The sequence below is a fragment of the Hemicordylus capensis genome, chromosome 6, assembly GCF_027244095.1.
Source record: "Hemicordylus capensis ecotype Gifberg chromosome 6, rHemCap1.1.pri, whole genome shotgun sequence".
NCBI classification, from domain to species: Eukaryota; Metazoa; Chordata; class Lepidosauria; order Squamata; family Cordylidae; genus Hemicordylus; species Hemicordylus capensis.
In genome coordinates, this window is record NC_069662.1 from 50,995,879 (window position 1) to 51,022,056 (window position 26,178).

General features: G+C 45.0%; 1 protein-coding gene across 2 annotated transcripts in view; it reads right to left on the reverse strand.

Annotated features, from left to right (window-relative positions):
* The window catches only part of LOC128330249 (uncharacterized), a 172,126-nt gene continuing 145,948 nt past the window's right edge, over nt 1-26,178 (reverse strand). For both annotated transcript variants that reach the window (XM_053262784.1, XM_053262783.1), the window contains 5 exons: nt 22,038-22,155; nt 19,345-19,538; nt 13,489-13,673; nt 10,900-11,004; nt 1-5,237 (listed from right to left, as the gene is read on the reverse strand). In XM_053262784.1, the coding sequence (XP_053118759.1) occupies nt 4,962-5,237; nt 10,900-11,004; nt 13,489-13,673; nt 19,345-19,538; nt 22,038-22,155 (878 nt within the window). In that variant the 3' untranslated portion in view covers nt 1-4,961. The remainder of the gene's footprint in view (nt 5,238-10,899; nt 11,005-13,488; nt 13,674-19,344; nt 19,539-22,037; nt 22,156-26,178) is intronic.

The window sequence follows — 26,178 nt, forward strand, 5'->3', positions numbered from 1 at the left end:
TTTGTCTTCCAGGATTTTTTTTATTTCAACTTTTAAGTGCAAAATACAACAAGCCTTTGTTCACAGAGTGTTCATATTAGAAGCAGCACTGATGCAAAGTTGTTTTGACGAGGATTTCCAATCAGGTTTGATAAGTGACAGAGGCCGGCAAAAGGTGATATTTCAAGAGCCCCAGTACAAAAATTCCTCTTACAATTTATCTGGTACCAATATCTACACGTCATTACAGTCAGCATCACAGGATCACTTTTTGAAAAAGTTGTGCTGGAGTTGGTTATCTAGGTAACTTTTTCAATGACGATCCTCTCTAAGTAGGATCTTTGCTATCCTGTTGGGTCCAGAGGCTGAGTTGGTAGCATGCATGCTTTCCATGCAGAAAGTCCCAGGTTCAAATTCTGGCATCTTCTGTTAAAAGGTTTGGAGATAGCGGGGCTCGTTTGCCTCAGTATAAGACATACAAGGTTTCTCCCCTCTGAAGATTAAGGTTGTATTTTTAGGTATCTGGGCTGCTAATTACCCAGGTTGTGTTGGTTTTCATCATAATATCCTGTGGCAATGAAGTCCACATTATATGTAGAAGCACTTCTTTTGGTTTATCTTTTGGTTTATGCTGCCAATTATTTTTAGTGAATAATGCCCAAGTTTTTGTATTCTGAGAAGAAGTGAATAGTTATTTGCTATTCATGTTCCACATTTCACATGACCCTAGAAATTTCCATCATACCTTCCCTGGCAATTGCCATTTTTCTAAATTAAAAGGCCTCTCTGTGTGAAGCAAGGTTCTATCCTATATTAATTTTAGCCATTAAGGCTGTTCTCATGACAAGACCAGCCTGGGTTAGGCTGGTGAGGTGCAGTGCTGGGATCCAAACAGATCTTCCTGGCACTGCCCACCCGTCTAACCCTGCTTCCAAGCATGGCTTTTAGCCGAGGTTAAAGGTGCATGCATGTGTACCCTTAACCTGGCTGCCGGGATTGTGTGTCTTCTTGGACTGCACGCAGCCTGAGGAGACACAGAGATGGGTGCTGGTGGGGTATCCCTCAATGCACCACACTCGTTGCATGGAGCACACTTCAGCAGAGCAGTCTGGATTGAGTGTGTGGCGGTGCACTGAAGACTTCAAAAATGATTGCCTGGGTGGGAAGGTAAGTGAAGCGTAGCCTCCCCACCACCCCTGCAGTCGTGTGAATGTCCTCTGTGTCTCTTTAAGTTTGTTGGGGCAAGACCAGAATAAATTAGATTTTCTTTATCCCACCTTTCTTTCAAGGAGAGCTCAGGATGATGTACATTAATCTCTTGAAGTTGGTTAGGTGGAGAGATGGGGATTGACCGAGGATAACAGTGTGCTTCACAGCGGAGTGAGGATTTAAAGTCAGTTTTTCTCTAGTCTTAATCCAGCACCCTAGCCTTTACATCACATTGGCTCTCTATACTGCATACATATTCTAAGTGTGGATAAAAAGGATGTTTTTGTCCCCTTCTGCAGTACTTTGATTTTGCACTTATACAAATCCATGAACTTAATCCAAGAACTTAAAGCTCTGAAGACAAGACGGAAACTGTATTGGCAAGGTCTGGTGAAATCTCAGGAACCAGAGCAGGGATAGAGAGGAGTGACTAGCAGGGGGTGCTGAAGAAGATTTTCAGTAATTGGGGCATGTGGCTTCAGTGCCCTGAATACATTTTTTGTCCCTCCTCAGGATTAGGACTAGAATAAATTATTCAAGGTGCTGCAAATGGGCTTGCTTTATATAATTTATCCATTGCAGAATCCAGCTTGGTGCAAGATTTTTTAAAGAAAATTTCAGAGAACATCCAGACCTGATGGTAACCTTCTTGCCTGATGGAATCTCCTTCCCAAGCTGTGGTTGCATTGCCTCTCAAAACCACACAACAGCCTCTGTGCTGTTCAGAGGGATTAGTCTCTCCTAAGAGTAGCTTTTAAGTTCTTTTTTTTTTTTGGCCTTATATGCAAGTGGCATACCCTCCCCATTCAAAATTCAGAGATGACCAAGTTGGCACAATCCTTGCTGCCATCTTAATACTTTCCCCACCCTACCCCATCCCTCTAGATTTTGCCTGGTTGCTTTCTCACAATTTTAAATGCCTAAATAAGGTAATCAGCAGAACACTGTCAGCAATAGCAGAGCCATTGGTGCAATAGACACTGGATGCAGAATGTGGAGCTCTTTCCTGCAGCAGTCTTGAGAGAGTCACCAGCCTTTTCTCACCTATCTGCAGAGGATCCTCCAATGTATGTTCTAAGGACCCAAGTCCTTCTACCTCCCAGCACTTTTATTAAAGTAGAAATAACCCTTTGTCCAGTTTTCTTTTAAAGGCACATCTGAAACTGAACTCAAGAGTCAGGTGTTTTTTGGGTTGTTGTTTTTACAAATTCAGAACTGATTGGCCTACATCCAAACTAAGAGTTGTGTGTGGGGAACACTCCCACACGTGCACAGAGAGGAGGGGCAATTTTTGGTGATTCCCCCTTCCCTCTGCAGTTGCCTGTATCTCCCCAAAAAATATGTCTGCGAGCGTTGTAGGGCCCCCAGGATATATTTTCGGGCACCACAGGCAGTTGCAGGGGGAAGGGGGAATCGCCAAAAATTGCTCCTCCCCTCTGTGTGTGTGTAAGAAGAGGAAGGGGGGGGGGTTCGCTGAAAAATCACCCCTCCCTTCTTCTCATTTTACTTGAGAGCCAGTCAGGCATCATTTCTCATCTGCAAAATGGCGTGTAGGATAACAATCCACTTAACAGATTTGTTAGAAAGGTTAAATGAGAGATGGATGGTGTGCCTCTCCTTGTACATATAAATGCATAAACTAATAATAAGGATAAGTGAATAGTGCTCTCCGACCGGGCATGTGTATAACTGAGAACTGGTTGGGAGAGGCAGGTGATCCAGTTTGGGACCAGCTTCTCCCAAGAGGTTACTCTGTTGTGGAGCAGGTATGAGGAAGTGGGGGTGAGGGGGAGTGGCTGTGGTCCATAAGGATACAATTTCTCTTACCAGGGTCCATGTGAGACAGTTGACTTATATTGAGTGTGTATTTTTGACGCTGGGAACTAAGTATAGATTAGGGATTCTGTTGGTGTACCGTCTACCCCACTGCCCAACTGACTCCCGAAGGAACAGCTATGCAGTTTGGGAATGCTCCTAGACTCAGGCCTTACCCTGGTATCTCAGGAGGAGGCTATGGCTAGGAGTGCCTTTCATTAGCTTTAGCTGATTTGACAGCTGTGTCCATTCCTTGAAGAGAACAATCTCGAAACAGTGGTTAACTATTTTGGCAGCTAGTAACCTCCATGCTTGACTTCTGCAATGCGCTCTACATAGGGCAGCCTTTCTATGCAATTCGGAAACTTTAGCTAGCTCAAAATGTGACAGACAGATTGGTCTCAGGAGCAACCCAGAGAGACTATATTATGCTTATACTTAAACAGCTGCACTGGCTGCCGATACGTTTCCGGGCAAAATACAAAGTTCTGGTTATTACCTTTAAAGCCTTGAATGGCTTCGGTGCGGGTTACCTTAGAGAGCGCCTTCTTCTGTATGATCCCCACCGCATGTTGAGGCCAAGAGAACATAACATAAGAACAGCCCTGCTGGATCAGGCAGAAGGAGGCCCATCTAGTCCAGCATCCTTTTCCCCTCAGTGGCCCACCAGATGCCTCTGGGGAGCCCACAGGCAGGAGGTATGGGCACGCCCTCTCTCCTGCTGTTGCTACCTCTGCAACTGGTATTGAGAAGTATCATGCCTCTGAGGCTTGAGGTGGCCCACAGCCACCAGACTAGTAGCCATTGATAGACCTGTCCACTATGATTCTGTCTAAGCCCCTTTTAAAGCCATCCAAGCTCTCTTAGCAATAGCAATAGCAATAGCACTTACATTTATATACCGCTTTATAGCCGGAGCTCTCTAAGCGGTTTACAATGATTTAGCATATTGCCCCCAACATTCTGGGTACTCATTTTACCGACCTCGGAAGGATGGAAGGCTGAGTCAACCTTGAGCCCCTGGTCAGGATCGAACTTGTAACCTTCTGGTTACAGGGCGGTAGTTTTACCACTGCGCCACTAGGGGCTCATTCTTGACTCTCTGTACTGAAATGGCGAGCCATTGTTTCACCTTAGATAAGCAAAAAAGGTAGTGTGAACCCACCCAGCACAGACTTTTATACTGTCAGTAGCCAGGACAGTCTATTAAACAGAGGTGGGCGGTGTTCCCTCTAACAGGGACTCCCAGACGACAATGCCTAGAACTCCCACAATCCCCAAGCAAAAGCCACTGCAGCTGGGGATTCTGGGAGGTCTCTAGACCTCAGCTGGAGAGGTCCATCTCCAGCTGCCACCAGTGTGTCTGGTGGTGACTCAGGACCAGGCTTTCTCTGTAGCTGCTCCTAGGCTGTGGAGCAGAAATTCATGGTTTAAATACACTATCGGCCTTTAAGAGAACCCTTAAGACTTATTTGTTTGGTCTGGCCTTCCAGGGTTTTAAACCTGTTTTAAATGGTTTTAATTGTTTTAACTGTTTTAAATGGTTTTAATGGTTCGGATTATGGTTTTACGTTTGATTTTTGAATGATTATATTTTGTTTTTAGTCTGTAAACTGCCCAGAGCCATTGGATTGGGCAGTGCAGAAAAGTTATAATTAAATAAATAATAATAAATTAACTCCCACTGCTGATTTTATCGCTGTTTGGAATATTGGTTTTTCTGGGATGCAATATTCCAAATTATCCATTCGTTTCCATTCTTCAAACTGAAAGTGCACTTTCTGGCACGTTGGCTGTTGAACAGCAGGGAAGACTTGCCCCTTCTACCTGAATTAGTCAATGTATAAAAGTGGATCCCCTGTCTCAGGAAGTGTGACCCAGGTACCAGCCTTAGACCAGTCTATGGGACGCCCTCAAATGAAAAGGAGAAAGCCATGGCTAGCTAGTAACAATTGGGGCTACTTCTTACTTCCTTTCTGCCTCCCACCTGCCGGGGTGGCTGTTTGGCAGGAGCTGTAATACAGTTTGTTATCATATTCCTGGAGTTCTCGAGGGGTCACCAGTTCTTGGCAGACGTTCCATGACCAAGAGTAGGTGGAGAAAGTCTGGTAGAAGCTGGGGTTTCCCACATCCACGCCAATCTCGTTCCCACGCACTCTCCGCCACAGCTTCAGTGACTTGTTGCGCTCCCGGAGAGCCAGTGCCTTCCGGTAGGCATCCGTTGCTTTCTTCACCTGAGGAGGAGAGACAGAGATTTTTTAAGTGGTAGATTTCACTGTTGCAGCAGATCTGAAGAACACCATGGAAATGTTATGCCGCTTGTTCAGACCAGAACTGAATCAATATTCAAAGAGAGTATTGCGTTTTTAGGCTTGATGAACAGGTGAGTTGCCTTTCTAAATTTTATACCTGCGTCTGGAAAGCATTTGCTCAAAAAAAAATAAAAAAAAAATTACCAATAACATATAGCGCCAGGTCCTCAGAGAGACTCCTGTGGATAATACTCCTGTGTACTCTAGTGGAGTACTGAACAGAAATTTAGCTGGTTCTCATGAGCCAAAAGTGGGTTGGAGAAGCATCCTACCTGGCTTTGGGAGCTGTGCGTGCTCCTGGATGTTGCTGTCCTCGCAGGGATTCTCAACGTTGTGTCCCCAGATGATATTGGACTTCAACTCCCATAATCCCCAGCCCCAATGGCCTTTGGCTAGGGATTGTGGGAGTTGAAGTCCAATAACATCTGGGGACCCAAGGTTGAGAATCCCTAGCACTTGTACCTGGCATATTAGCAAGGGTGGAGCAAAAGCCATCCGACCCAGCTCCCACCTCCCATCTGAGCACTTCACCCACCTCTTACCTAGATTTCTGCAAATACATGACCAAAAATTGGAAGTATGCACAGATCCTGACACCAGATAGGATGCTTCTCTAACTCACTTTTTGCTCGTGAGAACTGGCCCATTGACTATTTGGGAGGTATATGAAATTGGAATCTATTCTTTCCTGAAATCTAGCAAGCTGGGCTAATACAATAGCAGACTCTGTGCAGTATCTGCAGAGTTTCCCTATGTAGATCTATACAGTATCTAATTCTAGGACCTCAGAGATATCTTTCTCCAAAGATATTCTATCTTTATAGAGCCCACTATTAAGGCAACATTTCAAAGCAAAAATACTTTGCACCAAACTAGATGTGGTGCACAATGTATCATCACCTAGTCTAGGAGGTTTTTTAAACCCTGAAATAGCAGCCGCTCATGGGCCCCCAATCTGTGAGGCACGAGTCTTGGGTGTCAAACTCTTTGGTTGTGTGTTTTCCCACGGGATCTCCTTGCCCCTCCACTGCTAGGGGCCGCTGAAGAGCTGTAGTCCTCTTCAAAAGTGGGGTGTGATAGCTAATTTGGTTACAGGGAAATTATCTTGGGTTGCTCTTGAGATCAGCCAAACACTTTTTGAGGCCTTAAATTTCAACAGGAGGTTATCTAGGAATAGGTTACTACTCCCACTTGCTGCAGAGGTGGGACTATGCACATAATTTTGTCCTTGGCACCTAATGGTGCAGTGGAGAAGTAACCTGCCTAGAGAGCAGGAGGCTGTTGGTTCGAATCCCTGCTGTGGGAACTCCTATATCGGGCAGCAGCGATATAGGAAGATGAAAGGCATCATCTCCTACTGCGCAGGGGGAGGCACCCCTCCTGTATTCTACCAAGAAAACCACATGGCTCTTTGGTCACCAGGAGTTGACACTGACTCGACGGCACAACCTTTTCTTTTCCCTTTTAGTGGGGAGACCCTTCCCCCAGTTTTGGGACATAATGCAGCTAAAAAAAGTGAGAAGGGGGCGGGGAAACAAGCAAGCCATATCCAGCCTAGATAGCCATGACTACACATAACTGAAACCAGCCTAGATAGCAATGATTACTCATACCTGAAATCAATGTGACAAATTAGTAATGATTAAAATTAGTCCCATGAATTTCAGTGGGACTTAGTCATGACTACCTTAATTTGGATGCTACCCAGAAATTGTAACTCATCAAATTCTGTTAACAGTACATTATAAACATGTGTGGGTACACTAACCCTGCCAAACCATACAGAAAAGGGAATGCAAAAAATATAATATTCAGGACTCAAACTATTTTAAACTAGTGATTCCTTCCAGTCTATACTGCAGCAACCCTTGGATGAATCTCATTAACCTCCCACCACTGATGAGATTAACATTTATGGCAAGTCCAACATTCCTTTCTCCTTCAGTGATGGAGGTTATCCAGGACTGGGATCTAAACAGCAGTATGGATATCCCAGGTGCTGTATCCTACTGCAAAAGTTCTACAGTGGACAACTTGTTGCAGTACTCATCTCACAGAGACAGGGTAAGAGCATGCAAACATATCCAGTCTATAGTGTCAAACAAAAGAAGAGACAGGTGCTCAAATGGCTTTCCTACAGGTATCTCAAAGAGATGTGTTAGTTCTGAAAGTGGCATAAGCAGCTGCCCTGCTGGATAACAGGCAGTGAGACCAGACAAGACTTGGCAAATATATTATTATTATTATTGTTATTATTTTACACAGTCAGACAGGTGTTATTGACTGGTTTGTTTTATCCAGACATCGAGTCCTTCCCAAGGACCTGGGATGCCAGAATTTTATTGTCAATGTTGCTGCTGTTGTTATATAGGTGAAACTCGGAAAATTAGAATATCGTGCAAAAGTCCATTAATTTCAGTAATAGCAATAGCAATAGCAATAGCACTTACATTTATATACCGCTCTATAGCTGGAGCTCTCTAAGCGGTTTACAATGATTTAGCATATTGCCCCCAACATTCTGGGTACTGCCACGTGGGCAGTAATGCAAATTAAAAGGTGAAACTGATATATGAGACAGACGCATTACATGCAAAGCGAGATAAGTCAAGCCTTAATTTGTTATAATTGTGATGATCATGGCGTACAGCTCATGAAAACCCCAAATCCACAATCCCAGAAAATTAGAATATTACATGGAACCAAGAAGACAAGGATTGTAGAATAGAACAATATCGGACCTCTGAAAAGTATACAGTGTACTGTGCTTGATTGGCCAGCAAACTCGCCTGACCTGACCCCATAGAGAATCTATGGGGCATTGCCAAGAGAAGGATGAGAGACATGAGACCAAACAATGCAGAAGAGCTGAAGGCTGCTAATGAAGCATCCTGGTCTTCCATAACACCTCATCAGTGCCACAGGCTGATAGCATCCATGCCACGCCGCATTGAGGCAGTAATTGCTGCAAAAGGGGCCCAAACCAAGTACTGAATACATATGCATGCTTATACTTTTCAGAGGTCCGATATTGTTCTATTCTACAATCCTTGTCTTCTTGGTTCCATGTAATATTCTAATTTTTCTGGGTTTTCATGAGCTGTACGCCATGATCATCACAATTATAACAAATTAAGGCTTGACTTATCTCGCTTTGCATGTAATGTGTCTGTCTCATATATCAGTTTCACCTTTTAATTTGCATTACTGAAATTAATTCTAATTTTCCGAGTTTCACCTGTAGATATCGTCACAGAATATAGGCTGTTCCCAGTAAAGCTGCTTTTTGTAATTGGCTGATGGTGATTTCTGTGGCCCCTATGGTGTTGAGGTGCTCTTCAAGGTCTTTTGGAACCGTACCCAGGGCCCAAATACCACTGGGATTATTTTGGTCTTTTTCTGCCACAGCCTTTCAATTTCAATTTGTAGATCTTTGTATTTGGTGATTTTTTTCTATTTCTTTTCCTTCTATTCTGCTAACCCCTGGTATTGCTATGTCGATTATTTTGACTTGTTTTTCTTTCTTCTCGACTACTACTACTACTTATTATTATTATTATTTTTATTTTATTTTATTACATTTATATCCCGCTCTTCCTCCAAGGAGCCCAGAGCGTTGTACTACATACTTGAGTTTCTCTTTCACAACAACCCTGTGAAGTAGGTTAGGCTGAGAGAGGAATGACTGGCCCAGAGTCACCCAGCTAGTTGTCAGGACACTTATGCCAGGGAGATGGTGGCTTTTATCCATAGAGCCAAATGCCCTTGAAAGTTTTTCCCATGGTGGAAGAGTGAAAGGAAACCAACAACCTTTTGATTTAGGAAACTCCCAAGTCTACATAACAGACACTCTCAAGGCTCTGCACACTTCAATAATGTGTCATATACTTTTCTTAGGATGCTTTGACTTAGGACAAAAAGAAGGCAGAAAGCCCTATTCAGCGCTTTACATTGTACATACATACATATGTATATGTATGTGTACATATGTGTATAGAGACATGTACATCTTTTTGTTTGAATGACTGCACATCATTCATTTAAAAAGTGGACTTGGGTACAGGCCCCCTCAAATGCTTAGTACAGATAGAAAGCATACTACTATAAGTGCATTTAATATACAAGAATAACTCTCTCTGTGTGTGTACAGATCTGTATATGTGTACACTACACATGTTGAATATAACATACAAATAGGGCTACAGTCTCTTGGCTTCTATGGAATAATGTGATGATCTTGAAAACAGTCCAGAATACCACTGTGTTTGAAGAGCTGCACTGTTTCCTTCCTCACAAATAAGAATTGGAGGTCTAAAATTATGACCACTCAAAACAAAAGCTGTTATTATTAGCTTTTTGGATGTTTGCAACACTTTTGTGTTGTAATCCTTACAAAAACTCTGTAGGATAGGCCAGTAACAGATTGCCCAGGGACAGTGTGGAAGTTCCTTCAACATATGTCTTCCAAGAAAAGTGATGGTCATTGGTACTCTAAACATAGATGGAAATTTTAACTAGAGGTCCTCCCAGATGCTGATATATTCAAAAATTAGTGCAAATTACAATGGGAAATAACATAAGGAATCCACACTAAGAGGAAGGAGGTTGTGTTATATTCTCAGAACTATCTGCTGACAATTTGTAGCAATCTGTGAAACAACTGTCTTTTTCACAATCCTTTTATTCTAACTTTTAAAAAGACAGTTGCTCCACAGATTGTCATCAGACAGAGAGTGCTTCCAGACACAGAAATGCTCCATTATAAAAATAGTAGTCCACATAACTTCTCTATTTGGCATCCAGATGATGTCCGTTCCCTCTAAGGTGTGTATGTTTTTTGATGTCCCCTCAGTCAATTTTAGATCCCACTCAGGTTGAATCAGGAAGGCCCCACTCTGAATGCATGTGCATACACACTGCCTTGATACTGCCACCCAAACAAAACTCATTCCGCACACAGATGAAAAAACCCGGAAAGAACATTGCTTGGCAGTTGTGCAATTTTGCAGCACTATTGCAGCTGGCCCTCTGCTGCCAAACCACAATGAGCAGCAAGTTTTTTGGGACTACTTTTAAGGACAGGGACATCAACTGGACGTCAAAGTGGGGAGCAGTAAGAATGCCTGTTTTAAAATTGAGAAACACTCCATCTGGAAAAGCTAAGAATATAACATGATGACCTTGTAGCGGGGCGTAGCTAGGGGAGAGGGGGCCCGTGTTCATCCCTCTCTTGGGGGGCCCCCCAGAGTGAGAGAGACAATGAAGAAAATAGGGAGGGATGGAGCTGGAGGGCCCTCATGAGCCGGGGGCCCGTGTTCTTTGAACCCTTTCGTTCAATTATAGCTACGCCCCTGCCTCTTAGTGTGGATACCCCCCCCCTTCCTCCTCCTGCTGTGGTAATTTGTGTTGATGCTGGAACACATCAGTCAGTGTCTGGAAAGACCCTAGACCAGTGAGGATCAACTGGGTCCTTTACAGTGACCTGAGAAAGCTGTGAGGATAGGTCCTATCTACTTGCAAAATAACAATCCCAGAAAATATATAATCAAATATCCTCCACCGCCAATACTCTTTAACAGCTTACTTCTCGTCGGATTTCCTCAAGGTTGGACATAGTCAGCCGTCGCCTTTTTGTCAAGTCTGGTGCAAGAGTAAGGGTGGGCATGGTACCCAAGGAGGGTTTAGTCTTCTACAAAAGACACAAAGGGGTGATGCAGAAAAAGATTAATAATCTAGTCCAGGAAGATTGATGGTAAAAAAAAGTGGCATGAAAAACAGAATATTAGCACTATTTCGCTATTTTAAAAAGAACATTTAACACATGAGGGGAAATAAACAAGGCTGCTCAACTTCGGCCCTTCTGTAGATGTTGGTCTATAATTCCCATACTCCTTGGCTATTAACTGCTGTGGCTGGGGATTATGGGAGTTGTAGGCCAAAAACATATGGAGGGTCAAAGTTGAGCAGCCCTGAAATAAGTAATTAAAGTCTCCCCCCACCCCATATGACCACGGGAAAAGAAACTTGCATTAGAGCAGGACTGCACAACTTTGGCTCTCCAGCTGTTTTTGGACTACAACTCCCATCATCCCCAGATACAGTGGCCAACAGCCAGGAATGACGGGAGCTGTAGTCCAACATCCACAGGAGGGCCTAAGTTGTGCAGCCTGGCATTAGAGCAATTCAGAGAGGCTATTCAAGAGATGAATTGGCTGATGCAGCATTAATCGCCCAGCCTCACTGAATGGGAAACAATCAGGCTGGCTAAACTTGCAAAGTTCAGTTTAAGGGTACAATCAATCAATCAATCATTCTTTATTAATACAGCCAATGGCCAGAATTACAAAAATATAATCCTTTAGAATTAACAACTTCATTCCGAATAACACCTCTGATATAACAGAATTTAGCAAAATTGAGTAATTCCCCACCTTTACAATCCTTTAGAATTAATCTAAATAATCCATTTCAGTTAGTCCTGGAAACAAAGTAAGGTGAGGAGAGAGATATTTCTTCCTGATGTCACTATAAAATTGAGTCCTGAAAAACAGTGGCAGCACTTTGTCTGTTCATACTGGACAGGCTGGAGGTGCAACTGCTATTTATAACAAAACAGTTCTTTACACAAAAGTCTGCAGAAGCCACTAGAAGTCCATTCTCTGGAAATGAAATCACTGCCATAAAAAGTGAGTGAACATAGGGTGGCGACTGGAGAAATGAGCTAATGTGGGAAGCACTCTAAGTCTCCCCACGCCTTCAGCAGAGGTTCACACGCTCATATGGGGCTGGGCTGGAGGGCAGGGGATGGGAGATCCTACCCTAACGGCAGCACGCACGCTAACTGATCAAAGAGGCACCTTTTAAAAGTGATGATTCTGTTCTGTTTAGCAGGGGGAGAGCAACTGTGCCTATCCAACCCCTGTCATGAGAGCTTAGAAAAAGGCAGCCATTATAGGCTAAGACAAGTTCAACAAGAAGTAGAGGCAGGAAGAAGGAAGGGACTCTGCCTCCAATTAAGATCACTACTAGCAAATGCTAGTGCCACCTACTGGCTGGACATAGTACTACAACATTTCCTCACAACCTTAGCACATCGGTTTTCCAGTGGCTGTTGCGGGTGTCTATCTTATGTTTCTTTTTAGATTGTGAGCCCTTTGGGGACAAGGAACTGTCTTATTTATTTATTTATTCATCCATTCATTTTCCTATGTAAACTGTTTTCCTATGTAGTAGTAGAATGGACTATATACATGTAACAAATATTTAGAGGGAAAGGAGAAGGTGGTTTGGCCTTGTTTTGGGAACACCATCCCGATTGCTTAATTTCTGGGGGGTGGGGGGAGAGAATGGGGCTCAAGTTTGTATGGAAACAAGATCTCTGACTTGGAAATCATCCTCCTCCCCCCTAATCTCTGATGGTAGGCACTGCATTTAACACTGCCGTTAAACAGTATTGCTGGCTGACCATCCCTTTGTTAGACTGATTGCTGTCTAACAACCTAAATCAGGGGTTCCCAATCTTGGGTCCCCAGATTTTGTTGGACTAAGCTCCCATCATCCTCTGCCACAGTGGCCAAAGGCCAACAACATCCGGAGACCCAAGGCTGGAAACCCCTGGTTTAGGATGATTTGTTGACATTCCAACAATGGGAGCTAATGACCGGAGCTGCTCAAACAGGAATATAGGGAGCCGCCATATACGAAGTCAGACCATCGGTCCATCTAGCTCAATATTGTCTACACAAAACTGGCAGCGGCATCTCCAAGGTTGCAGGCAGGAGTCTCTCTCAGTCCTATCTTGGAGATGCCAGGGAGGGAACTTGGAACCTTCCGCATGCAAGCAGGCAGGTGCTCTTCCCAGAGCAGCCCCATCCCCTAAGGGGAATATCTTACAGTGCTCACACAAAGTCTCCCATTCAAATGTAAACCAGGGTGGACCCTGCTTAGCAAAGGGGACAATTCACGCTTGCTACCACAAGACCAGCTCTCCTCTCCTTGTAGCAGGAAGTCTGGGAATCTCCAGCTCAGACTCTGAGAAGGCGACACTCTTCAGAGTTAGGGGAAAGGGCAGGGATCACCACTTTTAAAAGGTGCAGCGTATTCCAGGGTTAGAGCCTGGCATTGAAAAGAGGTGCTAGTTTTGAGCCTGGCACAAATGAACCCCTACGCTCACCTTCGGCATCCACCTTTTCTTGTTGAAGAAATGGTCTTCAAAAGATGAGACAGGTTCCATCCTCCTCTGCGCCTCCAGCTTGTGGATGTCCTTTTTTGGTTTCCCTTGTATCTTGGTGTCCCGGTTGGGGATCAAGGGGAAGATGGGCACCTGAGCATAGGGGCTGTCTGAAGGGACACTGGACGCTAGCAAAAGGGAAGAGAAAAAAGCAACCAAATGTCAAGAACCCACAAGCCATGTTTCAGTACTGGCAGGGGCGTAGCTAGCGAGAGGGGGCCTGTGTTCATCCCTCTCTTTGGCGGCCCCTCAGATTGAGGGAGACAATGGAGAAAATAGGGAGGGATGGAGCTGGAGGGCCCTCAGGAGCTGGGGGCCCATGTTCTTTGAACCCTTTCGCTCAATTATAGCTACGCCCCTGAGTGCTGGGGTTTTTCGCTTCCTAATCTGCCAAGCTTCCATACTAGGGCCTTTTTTTTTTTTTTTAGCACTGTCAAGGCATTGCTTTCACACAATAGCTGGAAGTGGAATTAAAAATGGAAATTCCACACAGCATTTAATGTAGTGCAGTATTAACTAGCAATGCCCTTCTGTAGCCAAGATCTTTCTATAATGTCTGTTTACAACTAAATTCCATTCAGCCAAGATCCTTGGTATCTTCAAACTAAATTGCATAGCTTGCAGGTTCAGCCCTTAATGTTTGATCTAAAAGTCTTCAAAAAGGTTGTATTTTTAAAGAGTCCTGAAAACAGCAGTGGGGGGTATTGTGGGATTTAAGGACAGTCATGTGAAAATAAGCGTGAGTTGGAGGTAGGGCTCACTTTGGGGTGTGTAATCTCCACCTGCAATACCCTCTCAGTTTGATATCTGGGCACACCTGTAGTCTACTTCTGGTCCAGAATTCAGTCTAACACTGTTTTTTAAAAAACTTCCCCCAGTATTCTAGCACTCGAGCAACAGTATACCAGGACAATGGGAAGGTCCAGCTACCATAATAAAGTGCAAAATGCATAGCAGGTTTCATGGTCTGTGGAGTGGTGGGGGGGGGGGGGCGGGGGGGGGGAAGCAGCACAGGTGAAATGTTATGCCTAGCATATATGACCTTCATCAGTCTGGAATCTTTTAAATTGAAACAGGTTTTTTGGGGGGGGGGGATGTTCTTGAAAACAGACAGTAGTGCAACAGAGCAATGGGAAGTTTGGGCTAGTTTAATAGCACACAAAATACATAGCAGGTTTTGCAGTCTGCGAAGGAGGGATGTGGGACAGGAAACTTCTCTCTGCTTCCATTTTCAGTACTTTCCTAGGTTGCAGCCTTCATTAATGGCCAATGGGCTACCAGAGGAGGTGGAAATAACATGCTTCTTGCTTCCCGTTGGTGTAGTCACCTGGGCCCAGGTATGGGACAGAAAGGTGAAGGATGGGTGCGCGCGTGCCCATGTGTATTGCCCACGGATCCTCCTACTCCTCCATAGTTTCTGATAGTGGGAACTTTCTGTAATTAAACAGCTTTCTGGCTGATCATCCCTTTGTTAGGCTGATTACTGTCTGTCTAGCAGCCTATATCAGATGTTCCCAACCAGTGTTCTCTTGAAGGCATGCACATGTGCATGTGCTCACATGTGTTTTTTATGTCCTCTCAGTCAATTTTAGATCCCACTCATGTTGAATCAGGAAGGTCCCATGCTGAATGCATGTGTGTACCTACTGCCTTGATACTGCTGCCTAGAACAAAATTCATTCTCCACACAGATTAAAAAAATAAATAAATTAGAGAGAACATGGTTCCCAACCAATGTTCTCTCTGATTTTTTTCATCTGTGCATGAAATGAGTTTTGTTCTGGAGGCAGTATCAAGGCAGTGTGTGCGCATGTGCATCCAGAGTGGGGCCTTCCTGATTCAAACTGAACAGGATCTAAAATTAACTGAGCGGACATTAAAAATGTGAGCACACGGACACACATATGCCTTAGAGTGAACTCTGTTCCCAACCTTGGGTCTCCAAATGTTGTTGGACTACAGCTCGCATCATCCCTAGCTACAGTATCTTTTGGCCACTGTGGCTGGGGATCATGGGAGCTGTAGTCCAACAACATTTGGAGACCCAAGATTGGGAAACCTTGGCCTAGGGACATTTCCTCAATGGGAGATGGTAGGAGCTGCTCTCCTAGTACCTGGGAATTAATCCCATTTTATTCCTTCCTCTTGGTCCCAAAGGGGGGATTAGTAAATACATTTTGAATATGTTGGACATGGAGTTCCAGTGCATTGACCTTTTACACCAACTATCCTAATGACCACTAGGGGCACTGGGAATTGAGGTACCTAGTGAGGGTCTCCTTATCTGTCCCTGCTTGCCTCTACTCTATGACCCCTGCTTTGACTCCACAGGTACTTCCTGTAGCAAGTCAGTCCTCTTCCTTTCCTCCCAGAGAGAAGATGGGATCTATCTCTATCTCTCTCCATTATGTAGCTGATAGATAGGATAGGTATTTCCTATCTCAAATGTACTTCACCTATAAACTAGTTAAGTAATTTAGAATCTACAATGATCTCCATGCATGTTTCTTAAATAGCTGCAACAACTAAACTCTGCACTCTAACTGGAGTGGTAGCTTCCTTGGTGCTTTGCTAAATAATCACAAACCTCAACAGAATAGCCTTTCTGAATCATCCCATGTGAATTTTGGTTCCTACCAGGGAAGGAGTGTGTGTGTTAATTTTTTATTTCTTCTGTTTCCTCCCGTTTTTTAAAAATGGCAAAATAATGCTACAATGGAGGAAAAGAAAGTTGAAGTTGAATTGAGGCAAATCATAGTCCTGGGGGGGAAACCACATACAATATGGCCAGATTACAGAAGAGGACGCTAAAGGGATTTGGCTTTTCAGTCCAGCTTCTGTCCTGGAACTGCCCTGGTTGCCCTGGTGGATGACCTACACTGGGAACTAGACAGGGGGAGTGTGTCCCTGCTGGTCCTGCTGGACCTCTTAGCAGCAATCAGTACCATCAGCCATGGCATCCTTCCAGACTGTATAGAGTATAGCTTCTTGACTGCTTCTTCTTGAGTATAGGGATTAGAGGAACTGCTTTGGAGTGGCTCCAGTCCTTTCTTGAGGACTAGGTACAGAAGGTGTTGCTGAGGGACTACCTCTCAGCTCTTTCCTTGGCTGCTAGCCCATGGGTCATCCAGCAGGATTTGGTTTTGTCCTCTATGCTGTTTAACATCTACATGAAACTGCGAGGTAATATGGGAGATTTGGACTGCGATGTTATAATATGCAGGGAATACTCAGCTCTACCTCTCCTTGTCATCTGAACCTAGGCACTTTCCAGATTACACACCACAACAGTGTCAGCGTGTCTTTTAAGCGTGCTTCCATACTGCCTGTATTTCAACGTCACAGTCCCTGCGCTGTCAGCAAGGTGCCATTCACATTTCCGATGCCTTCTTTTGGATTTTATCCTTTGATTTTAGTCCTACAATGTTGCATGTGCATTGCAAAAGGATAGCTGTATTTTCCCGTTGTAGGAGGGTTGTGCAAATTATTTACATTTTCAATACGATCCTGCCAAGCCGAAGCATTTCACTGCTGAACAGCGTGTAATCTGGAAAGGGCCCTAGAGATGCAGTAGCTGTCTTGAACCATGTGCTGGAGGTAGATGGGCTGGATATAGGCTAGTAAACTAAGACTGAATCTAGACAAGGCTGTTGGTCAGTAGGAGAACCAAATGGGATGAGGCAATTCAACTGCTTCTGGGTGGGGTTGCACTTCCATTGAAATAACAGGTGCACAGTTTGGGGGTACTCTTGGACCCAGTTTTGCATTGTAGTAGTCCAGCCTTTATGTAACAGATCATGCATCACCATGGCCAGATTTGCCACATCCAAGATGAGTGTAGTTAGCACACCAGTCTAAGTGGCACAAAAGTACTCTTGGCCACAGCTACAGCTGGAAACCCAAGAGTACTTTGGTGTGAATGCATTTCTCAATGTCTTTTTCTTTTGCTAAAGGAAGGTCATTTGGATCATTACCCTGGTACCGGGAAGCCTAACTCTTTCCTCCCATATTGGGACTCACAACTCCCCCCCCCGCTATTAACTATGGAGGGGGAAACATACAGCAAAATGCAGGGTGGGGTACTGATTGTGGCTCGTCTGGTTCATTCAATGTGGGGGTTCCCAACGGAAGAGATCACCAGGTGCCTGGGTCAGTGGTGCCTCCCATACTGACTGCTCTCCCAGACTCTCTGCCCTATCCCCTATTTGGGGGGCAGGCGAGTTAGGGTCAGGGGAAAATTTCAGCCTGAAACAGCTTGCCCTGTGAAATGGCAGCCTGTTCCAAATCCTCCTCTGAAAATTATCCCCTTGTATCTGATGTGGCAGAGTTGTCTGACCCTTCAGGAGATACAGGAGTGAAAGGGTTAGGCTCAGCACTCTCTTCTGGGAGTTCATGGAGGAAGCATTTTCTCCCATTTGTTGTTCTCTTCCAGAGAATCAAACCAAGTTATTTATTCTCATGACAAAGCTTTTTTCTGCTGGAACTCTAAAATCAGAGCAGGGCTACCATTGTTCAACACAGCATCTGAGGGTTATCAGTTTCAGGTTTCCTCCTCTCTATTCATACCCTGAACCCTATCCTGTCCCAGGGCCGGCTCTTACCAGTAAGCAGATGATGCACCGCATCGGGGCGCAGTCTGCAGGAGGGCATTGAGCCAATGAGTCGGGGTGTCGCTTCCCAACTGCGAAGCGCACCTGTGCAGTTAAGTCTCTTAACTGCACAGGCACGCCTCGCAGTTGGGAAGCAATGCTGGGCCAAGCAGCAGGCCACGACATTGCTCTGATATCTTCTGCCACCGGGGGGGGGGGGGGGTAGAAGGACACACACGCACCCCCGCAGCCATCCCCTCAGCCGTGCAGCGGCTCGAATTGGCGGGAGGCAGCGAGAAGAAAATGGCCCCAGACGCAGTGATGATGGAAGAGGGAGGAGGAGAAGGAAGCGGCCGGCGGCCTCATAAGGGAGTCTGGCGAAGGGCGGGTGAAAATGGCAGGGAGGGAGGGAGCCCGGTGGGGAGAGAAAGCGCTGTTGGGGCGGGGGAAGCTGCCTCTGGCAGGATGTGGACAGGGACCTCCAGAACAATGGGGAACTGACTCTCTGTCTTTTTCTCGCCAAGACTGCTCCATTTTCTCTCTCTCTCTCTCTCTTTCTCTCTCTCATTCAAGCCAAGACTGCTCCATTCTCACTCACTCACTCAAGCCAAGACTGCTCCATTATCTTAAATACCCAGGGCCTAAGCTGTGTAGGGCTTTATAGGTTATAACCAGCACCTTGTATTTTGCCCAGAAGCGTATTGGTAGCCAAAAAGCTCTTTAAGTATAGGAGTAATATAATTATAATTATATTATATACATATTATGTACATAATTATATTATATACAATGTTATGTACATAATTAAGTAAAATCTTTGTGTATTAAATTTTGAATACACACTAATTGTAATTATTTTGAATTTTTATTTTTTACTATAAGGGGGGGGCACTCAACAGAATGTTGCATCGGGGCGCCAGATCCCCCAGAGCCGGCCCTATCCTGTCCCTCATTTTTATCCTGTCCCTCACCCTCCCTTCCTTATTCCCTACCAACCTAGACTCTTGCACATTAATAATTCCAAAGAATTGCAAAATTATGTAAAGAGTATAATGCAAACTTCCACAATTGATATAAATCGAATGCTGAATCTAGCCTAGAATTAAAACAACAACAACCCATAGTAAAGCTCCCCACCCGCCACCCCAGCTCATGACCAAATCTCACTCTCAGAGGCTGCTTTCATTAACCATGCAAATGTGCTTTTCACCTTGGAGGTGTGCCACAAATTTCCGCAACTCATTGTCTTTCATGATGCCAATGCGGGCAGCACCAGCATAAACAGTCATGCCGGACGGGGCCTTTTTGGCATGTTTTTTCTTCTGACCCTGCTTCTTGCTCTCAGAGCCATCAGAGTGCCATGCTCTCTTGCCAGTAGAATCCAGGAACTTTTGCCGATAGTAGCTATAAGGCAAGAAAGGAAGAATCAAGACAAAAGTCAAATGCCACTGGACAAGAAAGCAAAGGTGGCTAAGCCATGACTTACTTTTTTTACCATAACAATTCACAGTTTTACAATAACAGAAGTCCTTCTAGTTAGTTTCCCACCTCTCCAAAAGCAATTCCAGGTTGTAACTGAGGACATGAACAGAATCATACAATTGTTTGGGGTAAAGATGCCACTGTAGGCTCCCAGTGGCATCTGGTGGGCCACTGTGTGAAACAGGATGCTGGACTAGAAGGGCCATGGGCTTGATCCAGCAGGGCTGCTCTTATGTTCTTAAAGATAGTAGATCAAAAACAGTTTACACTGGCTGAAGTGCTCATGCTTCTAGGGTCTGCAGGGGCATGATGCATGGGACCCCTCACACAATCCCCCCTGGCCCCTTGTGTGAGCACAGTTGGACAACTCCGGAGTACTCCCCGCACTCCGGAGGGGCTCTGCAACACTGGAAACACGATGAGGATCAGTGACATGGTTCTGATCCTGCAGAGCCCTTCTGGAGGATAGGGAGTGATCATTACCTGGGTAGGACAAGCATCCTACCATATTTTAGGAGCTGTGTGTGCTCCTGGTTTTTGATCGTCTGCAAGAGAAAACCAAAGTCGGAGGTGCTGACGGGGATCATCTGTTAAACAGCGGTTGCATCAGAGGGTTCTGTCCAACTCAGCTGCTGAACGAAGTAGGAGGAAAAGCCTTCTAATGCAACAGCCAATTTACAGAGGATCACTGTTGGTGCCTCCTACCTTGTTTCCCCCTCACACATGATAAAAACCAGGAGCATGAGTTGTCAGAACCTAAGGGATATACTCGTGGGTCAAATGGGCTGTAAGCCAGAATTAGGCTTTTTAAAAGCCAAATCTGGCCACCTAGATTAGCATGCACAGCTCCTGAAATAGGGCAGGACATTTCTCCTACCCTATTCTTGACTTTGGGAACTGCCTTACTGAGGTAATTCTCACAACCAGCCCTACTTGGGTAAGAGTGGGAAAGCCCAGGCAGGGTTGGTCATCTGCAGCCCCGGGATCACTCCCTATCCAGCTGCTCCTGCCCTAGGTGGCCCTGATCGGCAACACAGGCTGAAAGTGAGGTAGGAGCACTGGCGTGCACCTCCACCCTCACTTGCTGGTAGCCTTGCCATGTCCCCTGGAATTTAGGGTAGCCCCCAGATTTTGGCCCTTCCACCCGGCTGCTAAATTCCGCCCGGATTTACATGGATTTCAAATGCGCTGCCTGGATTTCACTCTGGATCTGATCACATGGGAGGGCAGAGAAGGTGGGGAAAGTATACAAATCTGTCAAATAAATAAATAAAATGCAAAATGTTGCATAATATACAAATTAGGCCACCCGGATTTGGGAAGCTTGAATATGGCAACCATACTTGCTGGTCATCTGGAGCTCCACACTGCCAGCAGCTCTCCTGGTTGGCTGGAAGCCATCTTTATCATAGAGCCGGGGGGAAGGAGTGGCCAGGCAGCACAGAAATTTCCCAATGCACAACGCTGCTCATGCAGTTCATTGTGGGATACTTAGTTGCTCCAGCTTGCTGCTACACTGCTCATGTGGGTGACAGAACCCAACGGAGGCTCTGATCATGTGGGAGGAAAGAATAAATCTCCTGCCTTCCCTTCAGCTCCCCCACACTTGGTCATGAGAATGACCTCACTGGCTCTTTTTATACCTGGGGTTATATAGTTTGTACTTGTTAACAACAACAACAAAATCATTCTTTTTCCTTTTGTGGTTAGTCACCAGACCTTTCCTCCACTGAGAAAAGCATTCAAGAAAAACAGGAGTACTACAATCCTAGGATGCAACAATGATCAATGACTTGATCAACCTAATATTTGAAAATTGATTTGTGCTGGCTTATATGAGTTGGCAGATTTTCAAACAACTGTAAAAATGAAATGGCAGCTAGATGTTTTTAAAAACCATCTGGGTGACTTGAATTTTTCCATTAAAGCAGTGGTCTCCATCTTATATTGCTATTGTCTGGCAGAAGAGCAAGGCAGCTGATTCTAGTTCAAACCATGGATTATTGTCCATGCACAAAGGAAGCCAGCTGGTGGCAAGGGATGGGAACATGGGTCTTCTTGAGCATGCTTGTTTCCCACAGGACATCTGGGCTTTCATCCCAGGTGTTGTTACTATTTATAGAGTTATAAATAATATTGTTATATATGAATGGTTGTTTTTACACACACACGTGCGTGCGAGCGCGCGTGCACACACACACACACACACACACACACACACACACACACTGTACATGGCATTTTTAAAAAGTAATACAAGAAAGACAGGCCCGTCCCAAGGAGCTTATAATCTAAATGTTGACAGTGAAGCATGCAACTTTGCTAAACCTGATTAGCTTTTTCTTTTTAATAGACCTTACAGTGGGAGCATTACGATTCTGTGTGTGTGCATGTGTCTGTGCAGAATCGCCCGATTCTCACCTAACAATATTCTCAGTGGCGTTCTTTGGCAGCAAACATGACTCCACCAGCTTTGACAAGAGCTCAAAGAACAAGATCCCTTGGGCATCAACGATCTCCATGTTACCTTTCTTGGGGGCTGAGAGAAACAAGGGATTAATTAAAAAAAAAAAATTAAAGGGATGCAGAATAGTTAGAAAAGCTTCCTCTACCTCATCCCCATTAAGGGGAAGAGGAGCTAAGTGGGTAAAAATGCTGGGGTGAACAAGAATAAAACCAAGAAACCCCCTGCTCAAATCTCACTTTTTCTCACCTCAAAGGTGGCCTTAGGCAAGGCATCTTTTCTCAGCCTCAGCTCCCTGCCCTCCCCATCACATCTGCGGTATAGGAATAGTAACACTAACCTCTCCCATGTTGAAATTCCCTCTCCCATGTTGTGGTCCCAATCTGGATCAGTCCCTGAAGGGTACTTTGAACATAAGAATAGAAGAATAGCCCTGCTGGATCAGGCCCAAGGCCTATCTAGTCCAGCATCTTTTTTCACTCAGTGGCCCACCAGCTGCCTCTGAGAAGCCCACAGGCAAGAGCTGAGGGCATGCCCTCTCTCCTGCTGTTCTCACCTGCAACTGGTATTTAGAGGCCTCATGCCTCTGAGGCTGGAGATGGCCTAAAGTCACCAGACTAGTAGACAAATTCATGGAGGACAGGTCTATCATTAGCTAAGCCCCTTTTAAAGCCACCCAAACTAGTGGCCATCACTACATCCTGTGGCAGAGAATTCCATGGATTAATTATGCACTGTGTGAAAAAGTACTTCCTTTTGTTCCTAAAATTCCCAGCCTTCAGCCTCATGGGATGACCCCTGGTTCTAGTGTTGTGAGAGAGGGATAAAAATTGCTCTCTGTCCACTCTCTCTACTCCATGCATAATTCTGTACACCTCTATCATGTCTCCCTGTAGTCACCTCTTTTCCAAACTAAAAACCCCCAGATGCTGTAGCCTGGACTCATAAGGAAGATGCTCCAGGCTCTTGATCATCTTGGTTGTAGAACTGGGGAAGGTGCAGTAAAGGGATATGTCCTTCTGAAGATACAGTGACCAGAACTGTACACAGTACTCTAAATGTGACCACACCATAAATTTGTATAAGGGCATTATAATCTTAGCATTTTTATTTTCAGTCCCCTTTCTAACGATCCCTAGAATGGAATTTGCCTCTTTCACAACTGCTGTGCACCAAGTTGACAGTTTCAACAAGCTGTCCACCACGACCAACACCAACAGCTCAGATCCCATCAGTGTATACATGAAGTTGTGTCCCCCCCCCACCCACCCAGTATGCATCACTTTACACTTGCTTAAACTGTTTGCCATTGGGAAAATTTACAGCAGTGAGCAAGGTCTCACGGGGAAGCCCGCTCTCCATGCACACGAGCAGGATGGGAGCCGTGGGTGGCCAAATCGGCCACCCACACAATTGCCAGCTCTGTGACAGAGCCGGTGGGGGCTGGGGGAAGTGGGGGCCGATCTGCCCCCGGAAGTTCCAGCATGCCCTGCGCGAGCACTCAGGGCATGCTGGTGAGACCCCCGGAACCGGGAGGCGGCTTTTCGCGTCCCCTCTGGGGGTCTCCTCGTGAGTAGCCACGGTGCGGAGCCGCGCTGTGGCTACTCACGATTTTTTTAAAAAGGGTTTGTGGAGTACTTGCTCTGCAAACCCAGTTTTAGGGGCGGGCTATTTGAGCGGGTTACCCGCTCAAGAACCACCGGGGTCGCAGCTGAGCCCAGTGGTTCTCACAATTGCAGAAAATCGGGCTAGCGGAGGCTAGCCCGATTTTCTGCAATCATGTGAATAGCCTCAGTGTTAAGCAGAGATATTGCATAAAATGCAGTTTCAAAACAGGGTTGCTGCCAAATAATTGAGACAGACATTTAAGGTCCAAATACTTCTAAAGGTTTATTACAGAAGTTACATACTTGGATAGAAAGTCTCTTTCTATCCATGATGTACTCCCAATGGCCCTTCACAAAGGAGTGGAAAACTCCCAGAAGGAAGTTTTGCTTTTGTGGTTTTCTTTTCTCAGCACTTAGTATATACTGCTACCCATTGCTGCTATGATTGTTTTGATAAAGGGGCAACAAAAAGGGAGGGAACTTCAAAATGTATTCAAAGGGACTGGGAGGCAGAGAGAGCCCTTACATCAGGAGAGGAGGAAGGAATCAAGGAAGGTTTGATTCTGTGGTTTCTTTTCTCAGCACCTATAATGCTGTGCTTTTGCTTACTGCTATAACTATCTGGTTTTGCTGGATCTCAGCTTGACAAAGGCAGAACTTGGGTGCCCACCTGCCTTGAGCTATGGCAAGAAATGACGCTGTGGCAAGAAATGGATAATGGCAGCTCAGCTCTGTGTGTAATATTTCTTGGTGATTGCTGTGATGAGCTCCATGTGTGGCTTTGAGAGTAACCTGTGCTTCACTCACTGCTCTGCTCTGCAATCTTCGTTGCAAGGTGCAATAACTCAGTCAAAATGTGGCTGAAGATGTTGTTCTGGTTGAGCTTATGGTGGGAAATTTAAAACTTAAAAACAACAACCATAAAACCCCATAGGATCCTATTATTTGGGAAAATATAATTTTTTTAAAAAACAAATCACCCGCTTGCCCTATTTTGTTTATATGTCGGGTAGTAGGTGGCACCTATAATGTCCTGCCACGCAACCCACTTTGCTGTTCCTAGGACCTACCCATGGGGAACAATGGGGTGATTGGAGTTCCCCATTGTTCCCTATGGGTAAATCACAAATTTTTTTTGGGGGGGGGGCAAATTTTTGATTTGATTCGTCAAAGCTGCCAGCAATAGCCAACTGTTTTGATGAATTGATTCAAATTTTTGTGCAATTCAATTTGAGGTTGAATCAAATTGCAAAAAATGATTCGTGCATATCTATAGGGTCTTTCAGGTTATCACTTTTTTCAGGGTTTCCTCTTAATTTCCTAGATTTTCACAATCTGTATTCATCGAAGCCATAAGAGAGTCCAGGTGATGGAAAATACAGATTCCCGAACCATCTAAAGTCATGTATATAGGCAGGGTCTAGTGCTCCCGATGAACTCCAATAATCCATTGGGCATCCCATGGACAAATAGGTTGGAACTGAGTAGTGGTATCTCTTTCTCTCCAATGAAAGATTGGTGTATATGAGGAAGAGGACATAGATGTCACTCTAGATGCTGAAGGAGTTTTTGGGATAGGAGTTGCTTCAATTTCTTAATCTCTGTCTAATAAGTGCATTGAAAAACCTCTGAGGGTGGAGCCCAATGGGGTGGATTGTGACGAACCCATCAATGACTCCAAGTTCTTTGAAGTAGTCTTATCTGGCACAGGTACAAGCTGGGGAGGCTTCTTTAGAAGGTAGTCATTTTTACTCGAATTAGAACCTTTATTCTGGTCAAAACTGGTTGGGGAATTATCAGGTGAGCAATCCATAGTGATAGGTGAAGCATGGGAGCTGCCTGCAACAACATTCCATTGTGGGGTTGCCTCTGTCTTGCAAGGAGATTACTCTGGGATGAGGACAGTCGACATTGGTGTCAATGTTGGCGCCATCGCTGATATTGAAAGCGCACTATAAGTTGGCGCACTATAAGTTGCAGCAGTCGATACTGGGGTTAGTGTCGAAGTTGTACCCGATATTGATTATGATGCTAATGTTCGAGGGGATATTTGTGTTCTTTGAAGATCCATTGGAAAGACTTGAACTACAGAAGGGTAATGGGGTATGGGGAGATTTCCCCAAACCTGCCGTCGGTGTTGTAGCCAGTGTGGTAGTCAGTTTTGAAGACATGGAATGAAGACTGTCCTTCGATGTTGCATCAGGTGTCAATATCGAGATATTGATCGCTTCAACCCTGAGCAGTTAGGAGAATCATCCCTCTGGTGCTCCTGGTTTTTGAGACGTCGGTGATGCCAGTCATTGCTGACATCTTCGGGCCTCTTAAACATAGACTCTGAGTGCTCTTTCTCTGAGTGGTGGGTCTGAGACTCTCCCCATGGTGAATACTCCAATGTCTACCTTGATCCTGAGATTGACTGTCGACCAACATCGAAGAAGTCGAAGTCAGCAGTGACCACAGCAACAGTGTTGGAGATCTTAATGCATTTTCA